The sequence below is a fragment of the Nicotiana tabacum genome, chromosome 2, assembly GCF_000715075.1.
Source record: "Nicotiana tabacum cultivar K326 chromosome 2, ASM71507v2, whole genome shotgun sequence".
NCBI classification, from domain to species: Eukaryota; Viridiplantae; Streptophyta; class Magnoliopsida; order Solanales; family Solanaceae; genus Nicotiana; species Nicotiana tabacum.
In genome coordinates this window covers 28,067,498-28,078,239 of record NC_134081.1, presented here as the reverse complement: position 1 = coordinate 28,078,239, position 10,742 = coordinate 28,067,498, and the positions used below count along the sequence as shown (strand labels likewise).

The 10,742-nt window shown below is 38.9% G+C and overlaps 1 protein-coding gene across 1 annotated transcript; it reads left to right on the top strand.

Moving 5' to 3' along the window:
- Window positions 1-8,844: 8,844 nt before the first annotated feature.
- Window positions 8,845-9,543, top strand: LOC107773182 (uncharacterized). Its single transcript, XM_016592631.1, has one exon. The coding sequence runs from the start codon at window positions 8,845-8,847 to the stop codon at window positions 9,541-9,543; it is 699 nt and encodes a 232-aa protein (XP_016448117.1).
- The last annotated feature ends 1,199 nt before the right edge of the window (window positions 9,544-10,742 follow it).

Sequence of the window (10,742 nt, the reverse complement as noted above, 5' to 3'; positions counted from 1 at the left end):
TCGTCAAACTCTCTTCCCTTCGTATCTTCTAGCAAAATTCGACCATGACCCAATAAGAATCCAAATCTCATAAGATGTCGGAAGAAATGATAACTTTGTCGCCTTTTAAAGTACAATACCATTCAGAATCTATGGCAATCGATTCACCCATTAAAGCCCCAATTTCTACCAAAACCAACTCTACTATGACTCCCTCTAAATCCTCTATTTTTGGTCCCCCAACAAAGCCGAAAAAGCCAAACTCCTAAAAGGTTTATCTCATCCCCTTCTCCTTCTGTTCCAACTGACAAGCCCGACTCCTAGAAAATAGTGTTTGTATATCCATTTCTTCAAAATACAGAGGAAATTGGAGAAGATGATGATTGTGTTGAGGTGACTCGTCAGACTGCCGCGACTAAGGAAGTGAGGTTTCTGGAGCAGCTGTGGAACTACATGCGCCTGAGAGAGATAGAATCAAGCTATTGAGGGAGATTTTCAAGACAACCCTACAAAATTAAGTAATCGTCCCTCTCTTCTACTGATAAAGGGATAGAAGTCACGTCTCTGGAGTTTGAGAAAGATATAAGTATAAATAAAAGGGCAGATCGAATATTCTTGAAAGTGAAACTAAAATTGTGGTTGGTTTCGTTGAGGCCTTAAGGGCTAGTGGTAGTGGTAAAAGGACTCAAGGGGAACTACAGAGTCAGTGGAAACTGGTGAACCACGGGGAACGAGTTACTGAGTGTAAAACATGGGAACCAACAGAGGGACCTAACCCCCTACATAGGGAGAGTCTGAGTCGTATGTGCTTAGAACTGCTCCCACTAGGGATGAGACACCAGGTTCCACGAGGCCTAACCTAGATAGTACTGAAACACCCCAGTTCATTCGCCCATTCCTGTCCCTCTGGAAGTTGTGCTTACAGAGATGGGACCTGGTTCTACCAGTCATTCACATGAAACTGATTATATGGATTCTAATGATAATTTTGTGTTGAGATTTATAGTCGCAAGGGCTGATGCAAAGAAAAATAAGAATGTTGTGTACAAATCCCCACTATAAGACAATAATAAAAAGCTGAACTTGATGGTGTGCTAAAGGCAAGTAAAGAGAAGAAGAAATGAAGAAGGCTAGTCAAGAGTAAGTTGGTTGATGAAGAGGAAGTTCAACCTGCCGATGGGGTTACCATTGAGGATGAAGAGGCTGGAATGGAAGAACCATCTTTGGTGAGAAAACATTCCAAGAAAAGTGATGCTAGTAAGGGCAAAGGAAAGATGTCTGAGAAAGCAATTCCAAGTGAAGATGATGAGGAAGTGGAGAAAGCAAAAGAGGAGAAAAGGCCTCTTTAAACGAGGAAATGTTCAAGCGAGGAACCTGGTTCCTCCAAAAAGGCAAAGGTTGAGTTGTCTGAGTTGGAAAGAAAGGCCAATCTCAAAACTCAAAAGGTGCTGCTGGGTCGAGTCTTTGACCCTCTGATTGCTAAAAATACATGGATGAAAGAACTTGTGGACATTGTGGAGTTTCAAAAGTTGAGCCATCTTTTTACACCCCCAAGTCAAAAGGTGTATGAGGATAAGGTGAGAAGTTTTTATGCTAATTTGTTTGTTGTGGATGAGGCCACGTTGTGCTTGAAGGTCAATGGGAAGGGTTTTTTCCTGGATAAAGACACTTGGGGAAATCATTGAAGTGCCCACAGATGGGCTGGGAACATTTGAGGGAAATGCATCCTCTGCTTTCAAGAAGCTGATTGTGAAAAGAGAGGATAATTTATTAGGAGAGAGAGCGTATAAGAAGGAACCTAAGCCAGAATATCAGCTTATGTTCGAGATGGTGAAAAAAGTATTGTTGCCTCGGTTTGAGAGGAGATCTATTTCTTCCATCGTGGACCCGGTTCTTAATGAGACACTGGCATCCTACACATCTATCAACCTTCCTGGACTCACGATTGAGCATATGATAAAAGTGGCAAACATTAAGGTTGGAAAGCATGGTCTTCCATATAGGTTTCTCCTCACAAGAGTGTTTGAGCATTTTGATGTCCCGTTGGGAAAATCTACTGTGGGGACCAAGAAGTAAATATTCTCCATAAGCACACAAGAATCTATCAACCTTCGTGGACCCATGATTGAGCATATGATGAAAGTGGCAAGCATTAAGGTTGGAAATCATGGTCTTCCATATAGGTTTCTCCTCACAAGAATATTTGAGCATTTTGATGTCCCGTTGGGAAAAGCTACTGTGGGGACCAAGAAGTAAATGTTCTCTAGAAGCACACTAGAAGAATGTGAGTGCGTGCTGAAGAAATGAGGAGTTGACAGCAATTCAAGCATCTTCAATCTGATTGAGGCTCAAAAGATAACAAAATAGAGATCAAGCGGGTACAAGCTGAGAATGCTGTCTTGACGTCCAAGCTCACTTAGAAAATTATGGAACCTAGTTACAGTGGTCCCCTAGAAGAAAAGAATTCTCGGTTGAAGGCTGCGGTTGAAAGGTTGAGGAAATAGGTCAAGGACCTGAATGAGCATATGATCGTTGATCAAAGGAAGTGAAATGAAAGAATGGACAAGATCTTCAAGGCATTTTCTCATTAATCCTTTTCTCCTACCCAGTGCTCCCTTTCTTAACCCCTTTTCAATCCCATCCAACTCTCGTCCTCTTTTGCTGTTGATGTTTAATGACTTAGACATTTTAGTTGTTTAAATTTGCAATATTGGTATTGTTGGCACCACTGTACCTCTGTTTTATATTTATCTTCAATGGGAAATTACTATCTATTTTGTTCAATATTACTCTCTTGTATTATTGTTTTTATCATGTTGTGTGCGCACATGTGGTATGAGTTAATGTGTAATAACTCGACCAGTCATTTTGAGTATTTGCCTCTATTCTCAGACCTCTCATAGCTTCATTTGATATTTATTGATTTGCGTGCAGGATCCATGTCATTTTTCCAAAAGCTTTTACGTAAACTTTTGAAGAAAACATGTTTTTTTACCTAAAATGAGGGTTGAGTTGATCATAGTCAACATTTTTGTTAAACGACATCGGATCGATATTTTGACGATTCCGGTAGATTTGTATGATATTTTCGGATTTGTATGCATATTTGGGTTGGGTTCCGGGTGACGTGAATGTGTTTCGGCACATTATGTGAAAGATTGTGAAAAGTTGAATTTTAAGTTGAAAACTTGAGTTTTGATGATTGATTCTTGATGTTTGATGTTATGTTCATGATGCGAGATAGCGAGCGAGTTTGTAGGATGTTATTACACTTGTGTGCATGTTCAGATTGGAGCCCGAGGGGTTCGGATGTGTTCGGAGTGTTATTAGACTTCTACTGCTTTGTTTATGGTGTTTCAGGTCTGTAGGTCTTGCAATTGCGAGGACCTGTGTGCAATTGCGAGTCCCTCTTTTGCAAAGTTGGACTCGCAAATGTGATATCCGGGGAGGGCATGTTGACTTCACAAATGCAAAGATAGCATCGCAAATGCGATCCCGTTGACTCCACTTTTATGGTTATTGTGTCGCAATTGCGACTAGGGTTTAGTTGTGTAACCTTCGCAAATGCAAAGGTGAGCCGCAAATGCGAATGGGGTAGGTTCACAAATGTGGAATTTGTATCGCTTTTGTGACCACTGTTGGTTGGATAGATGTTTTCTTTCGCGAACAGTGATTCGCTTTTGCGAACATCGCAATTGTGAACAAGGGTTCTTGCGACGTCTGCAACTAGGTAAAAGGGTGAAAAATCAGGACGTAGCTCATTTTTACACCGTTTCTCAACCCTAAACACTCTAGAGGCGAATTTTGAAGAATTATTTCTCCCCAAATTTATTGGTAAGCAACTCTAATTTATTTTTCGTCAATTCCCTATTACTTTTTATGAATTTTTAACATCAAATCTTTGAATTTCATAGTAGAAATAGAATTTAAGAATTTTGTAAAATTGACATTTAGACTTCAAATTGAGGCTGGATGTTGAAATAAATCACATAACAAGGCTAGGGTGAATGATAATCGGGTTTTGGTCCAAATATCGTATTTCGACCAAGCAAGCATGGGGTTGACTTTTGTTGACTTTTTCAAAAATGATCAAAATCGAACCTTTTTCATTCGTGGGTAGTTTTTAAATTTTATTTTGGATTGTTTGATTGATAATTGTATAGATTCGATTGGTTTGGAGGCTTGTTCGAAAGGCAAAGTTGTGATTGACTATTGATTGGTTGTAGAAAGAGGTAAGTGCCTTGCCTAGTTTTGTTGGAGGAATTTTTCCTAATAAAATGATATGATTTGTTACATGTGGGGGTGATGAACATTCAAGGTGAAGAGAGTATATCATGTGCCATGATTATCTATGCTCGGGGTAAATTATACGATTTTTGGTGTCTTGTTGGACTATGTGAATTTCTTGCCCCATGTTTTACTTGACTTCTATAATAATATGAATATGAATTTCAATGCTAGAAACCATAATTCAACTTATTATAACTTGATTAAATTTGACAAAATTTTTGTGAAACTGTTGATGTGCTAAATTCTGCTATCACTATACCTAATCATGAATACATGTCTATGATCATAATTATGAGGTACTTGGGTTCCATAATTATGTCGAAAAGCATGTTTGAGTTTTGTCGAGATACTTGAACAATAGGGTTCTTGAGGTTTGTTGAATTGCTTATTAGTTCAAGAGTTGTGATTGATGTTCACGTGGTGTATTTGTTTTACCACTCTTCTTGATATTATCCATGCTTTCTACCTTGCTTGTCATTGATATACATGTGCTTGGTGAGGAAGAGTGTAAAGCACGAAGGGTGATATCGTTCCATTGCACATACATTATCATGTGAGGAAGAGTGTAAAGCATGGCGGGTGATGCTGTGCAATTACATATACATTATCATGTGAGGAAGAGTGTAAAGCATGAAGGGTGATGCCGTGCCGTTTCATATACATTATTATGTGAGGAAGAGTAAAAAGCACGGAGGGTGATTCTGTGCCATTTCATATACATCATTACGCATGAAGGATAATGTTGTGCCATTGTTTTACACTATCATGTGAAGAAGAGAGTAAAAGCATGAAGGGTGATGTCGTGCAATTACTTTTATATTATAATGTGAGGATGAGATTCATAGCACAAAGGATGTTTTCGTGTAGGCTAGGACGAGAGACATGCATTATATTGTGATATATTTCCCTTGCGTATACATTTATGCCTTTATTCTGAGTTGTCATAGCTGCACATATGCTTTTTATGTAGCTTGTTGTTGTTGTCACGTCTTTGCTTTCTACCTTAATTTATATTTTTCTATCCCCCCCCCCAATCTATTTATCTTGTCAAGATCATGCTTTTCTTCTTGTTTGTTATATTTACATCTATGCTTTTTCTCGTTTGTTGTGCTTTCATCTAAGCCTTCTACCGTGCTAGTTAGTGAAATCTATGTTCTCCTACCTTAATTCCTGTCATTACTTCTGCGCCTCCCACCTTGTCTGTTACTGTTGTCCATATGCTCCGCCTTGTTTATTATTCCTATCTGTGTACTTTCTACTTTGTTGTTATTATTATTGGTATTTCTTTTACTTGGTTGGTACTGTTTTACATATGCTTGATGAGGATGAGATAAATGTACGAATGGTATTACAGTGCCAATTAATTTGGCATACATTCAAATATTTGGTAAGGATCAGATAAATGTATGAAGGGTGTTTTCGTGCCATTTGATTCGATATATTGAACAAATTCCTCATATTATGAAGTTTCATGAGTTTACTATGTTGTTTGGTGAGGGTTGGTTGTGATACTCGGGAAACTGACCGTGATTTCTTTTAATAATCATCTTTTGCTTCGCATATTTATTTTTGTATTTTTCTATGTTATTTCTAGTATTATTTTTATTGCAAATCTAACTAAAAAAGTTATATTAGTGAGTATCTTTGAATTAAGAACCTCGCCACTACTTCACAGTGGTTAGTCAACATACTTATTGAGTACATGGGGTCAGTTGTACACATACTACACTTCTGCACCTTGCGTGTAGATATTCGATGATGATGTTATGGAGTTCATGGGCCTAGCATTAAAGACACATCAGCACTCCAGATACAAGTTACCAATTGTTCGCGATAGTTTAGGATTCATATTTCTGTTTATGTAAATTTCAAACAGATGATGTATCCTTACTCAAACTGAAGTTGTAATCTTATTTATAGTCGCTCATGACTTATAGTACCGGTCCTTGGGATAGTTGTATTAGACTCTTTTGGCCATTTTATTTATTATCTATGTTGGTTTCTTATCTTAGTAGTGGCTTATACCGTAGGCTTACCTAGCGGGTTGGGCTATGTGCCAATACAGCCTAGTGGAATTTTGGGTCGTGACATAATTTTGCTGAACTTCTTTTTGTGTGTCAAAAGGGGGAAGATTGAGGTGGGGGAGTCTATTTTATTCGCAGGGGAAAAAATCGGCTAAGTTTGGTTTTAGGCCTGATCCATAGGAGGAATATGTGCGAATCTAGCTCTCAAGGGGAATATCAATTTTGGGTTTGTCATCATCAAAAAGGGGGAAATTGATAAGTTATGATACTGTAGATTTTGCTGATTTGTCAAACTTTATTAAGGAACCTGATGCGATATGTTCCTTTGATCCCGTTGTGCTATGTTTTGATGTCTGGCTAAGCGTTCTGAAGGAAACAGATAAGGAAAAATATATGAACAGTTTCCCAGCCGTCATACAGTCAACCCTACAGTTATAAAAGTCGCCTTATTATACCAACTGGCAGTATGCAGCGGCACAGCCGTTGCTGCTAGGTCATCGAAAGAGCTTCTTGAATTGTTAATCGAACTAAAAAATAGGGGAATATTTGTGAGAAGTTACCCTTTAGATCATAACCATCATTTTATTATTGCAATTGTTTATCGCGCTTCAATTGGGTTAATTACTGAAATTAACGTTTAATCAAAAGAGGAACATTAACTTCAAGTGTAATCTGATTATCGGCTGAATTCATGAGAATCAACTGTATTATAGAGTGAATTAACTCAAGAATTGGATCCCCAGTCAATTATCTTGCACCTATCTAGTCAAATACTCTTATTCCTATCATTGATATTTCTTCGTTGCTCATTTGTTGTCTTTTGTGATTAATTGTTAGTTGCTTAATTTTTAGTAGCTAATCGTAGTGATAGTCATCAAATCAAGTGTTAATTTTCCTGGATAGTAATCAACTGGAGATTATTCGAACACTGTTTAAATCCAATCCATGTGAAAATAATAATTAATCTATACTATCTTTGACTAGCGAGCAATAATTTTGTGTTATGTTTTGCGCTCATCAAATTTTGGCGCTGTTGTCGGGGATTGACAATCAATAGTGTTTAAAATAGTTTTTTGTACTAATTCAGGAACCAATTTTTACTTTAGTGTATTCACGTTTCTCACTTGTGTGCAGGATACAGGTTTGATTTCTCTGGTGTATGACTCAATCCTCTTCAAAGGAAGTGATACCATACGAACCAGAGTTGGAAAAACACCTGCGGCAACTGAGAAAAGAAAGAGAATTAACATAAAATTTATTGGGTCAAACTTCTACTCAAGATACCATGGAAAAAAAAGAGAATGATGGAGTAGACTTAGCTACAAGAGGGGCAGCAGAACAAGAAGATGCATGGATAGCAGCTGAAGCAGCCCAAAGAATTGCTGATGAGACCGTCAACGATGATGGGGGTGGAAGATTCAATCTAAACTGACCCTTGGTGGAAGACTAATTCGAGAATGTAGCACCCGGGCCTGTAAGATCATTGGGTGACTATGCTAGCCAAACAACTTCGAATTGAAGTAAGGCTTGCTTCAAACTATCCAAAACAACTACATTTTTAGAGGAAAGGTGAACGAAGATCCTAATACTCACTTGATGGACTTTGATGAAATCATGAACACCTTCCAATACAATGGAGTATCAAAGGATGCAGTCTATTTAAGGCCATTCCCCTTTTTATTGAAAGATAACATGAAGGAATGTCTTCGTAGCTTACCTACAGGTTCGAGCAGGACATGGGAAGATATGAACACGAATTTTCTTGACAAGTACTTCTTAGCTGCAAAAACAGAGATGTTCAGAAGGGAAATCCAAATTTCTACTAGACGGAGACAGAAACTATTTTCAAAGCTTGGGAGAGATTCAAGGAGATAGTCAGAAAGTGTCAGCACAATGGAATTGATTTGTGGATGCAACTCGGGGATTTTTGGGATGGACTAACACCGTCCTCACGATGAACTCTGAATACTACATGTGGAGGTCCACTAATGAAGAAAACACCGGAGGAGGTTGTCTTAATCCTTGATGAATTATCTGAGGATGCTAATCAGTATCCGGTTGAGAGTAATGATAGAATAAAATCATTTAGGGTTCACCAAATAGAATCTAACACATCCATGCAAGCCCAGCTAGACACCATGGCCAATGAGATAAGAAAGCTGATATTGGCCAAGATACAGAGTGAGCCGCAAGCAACATGTGACTTTTGTGGATTGGGGCACCCTACACATGAGTGTCAAGCATCAACTAAGGAAGTCAACATAGTGGGAAACTTTAATAGAGGAAACTACCAATGTGGGAACAACTATAATGCTATGGTTCAAAGACGTCCAGGTTTTTCATGGAGTTCACCTACTGGGAGCTAGAATTCATGGCAGCAAAATAATCCCAGACCCCATGGTCAAGGACCACCAGTTTTCAGAACCAGCAGAGGCAGCAATACCAGCCACAACAGTCAAATCAGTCTAGTATGGAAGATCTCATGAAGGCATTCATCAATAAATCAGATGAAAAAATTGAAACTCAGGGCACAACCATCTGAGAGCAAGGCATGGCCATCTGGAATTTAGAAAGAAAATTGGGACAGATTGCAAATTTGTTATCTGAGAGGGCTCCTGGGACTTTACCCTCTAACACTAAAAAGAATGCAAAGGAAACAATCAAAGTTGTATCTCTGAGAAGTGGCAAAACATTGGCTGACCCACTGGCGAAAGCAAGACCCGAGGTAGTGAACAAACACGTCGAGACAGTGGAAGAGAAAAAAAGTGAAGAGCAGAAAGGCCAGAGTAGTGTAGTACAAAAGGATATTGAAGAAAGTAGACATATGCCAGCTCTACCAGTCCCTCAAAAGATGAAGCGGGAAAAACATGGCAAATATTTTGGGCGATTCTTGGAGATGCTCAAGAAACTTTATGTGAAAATTCCCTTCATAGAGGTACTCACTCAGATGTCTGCTTATGCAAAGTTGTTGAAGGAAATCTTGTCTAGCAAGAGAATATTAGAGGAGAAAATAGTGGTAAAGCTGAATGCCCACTGCAGTGCCATATTCCAAAACAAAATTCACCAAAACTGTGGGGACTCAAGAAGCTTCACTATACTATGCTTGTTAGGGAGCGAGAAATTCGACAAGGCCTTCTGTGATTATGGTGCGTCTATAAATCTAATGCCTCGTTTTGTATTTAGCAAATTGGAAGGTGAGCTTGGAGTGATCAAATCAATACCAGTGTCCCTACAACTGGATGACCATTAATCCCCACAAGAATACTCACTGGGTGGAGAATGTGCATTGATTATAGAAGGCTGAATGATACAACAAGGAAGGACCACTTCCCACTCCCCTTTGTTGATCAAATACTCAAGAAAGTGGCTGCACATGGATTCTATTGCTTCTTGGATGGGTACTCTGGCTACAATCAGATACCCATTTCCCTAGACGATCTTGAGAAGACCACATTCACTTGCTCGTGGGGTATTTTTGCTTACAGGAGAATGTCGTTGGTATTGTGTAATGCACCTGCCATGTTTTAGAGGTGCATGATGTCTATATTCTCCGATTTCAACGGGAAGTGTCTAGAAGTATTCATGGATGATTTCACCCTGTTTAGTGATGACTTTGAGTAATACTTGAAGAATTTGGAGCTCGTGCTTGAACGTTGTGAAGCCACTCACTTGGTTCTTAATTGTGAGAAGTGTCACTTAATAGTGAAAGAGGAAATTTTCCTTGGCCACAAAGTAACTGCACATGGAATTGAAGTTGATAGAGCTAAGGTCGATGTAATTGCTAGGCTCCCTCCACCGATTTCTATGAAGAGCATAAGGAGTTTCTTAGGATACGATGGGTTCTATAGAAGGTTCATCAAAAACTTTTCCAGCATTACTAAGTCGTTGACTGCATTGCTAGCGAAAGATGTCAAGTTTGTTTTCAATTTGGAGTGCTTAAGAGCATTCGAATTCATAAAGTAAAAGCTTGTAAGTGCTCCTTTTATGGTTACACTTGATTGGAGCCAGCCATTTAAGATAATGTGTGATGCTAGTGATATAGCTGTGGGAACGGTTCTGGGGCAAAGAAAAGATAAGATGTTTAGGCCCATTTACTATGCAAGCAGGACGTTGAATGATGCTCAAGTCAAATATGCCACTACTAAGAAATAGTTTTTTGTTGTGGTCTTTCCTTTTGACAAGTTTAGATCATATCTAGTGGGGAGTAAAGTAATTGTGCACACTGGTCACTCAGCGTTCCAAATACCTGCTGAGTAAAATGGAGTCCAAGCCGCGTCTGATGTGGTGGGTGTTGTTGCTCCAAGAGTTTGACTTGGAGATCAAAGATAGGAAGGGCACAAAATATCATGTCCCAGATCATCTATCTCAACTTGAGAGACCTCCGGTTGAAATAGTTGAAATAAGGGAAGAGTCCCCTGATGAGCAAAATTTCTCCATTATTGCGGTCTT

Bases quoted from the DNA above. Each gene is read 5' to 3' on its own strand.
- LOC107773182 (XM_016592631.1), top strand. From the start codon at position 8,845: ATGGCCATCTGGAATTTAGAAAGAAAATTGGGACAGATTGCAAATTTG.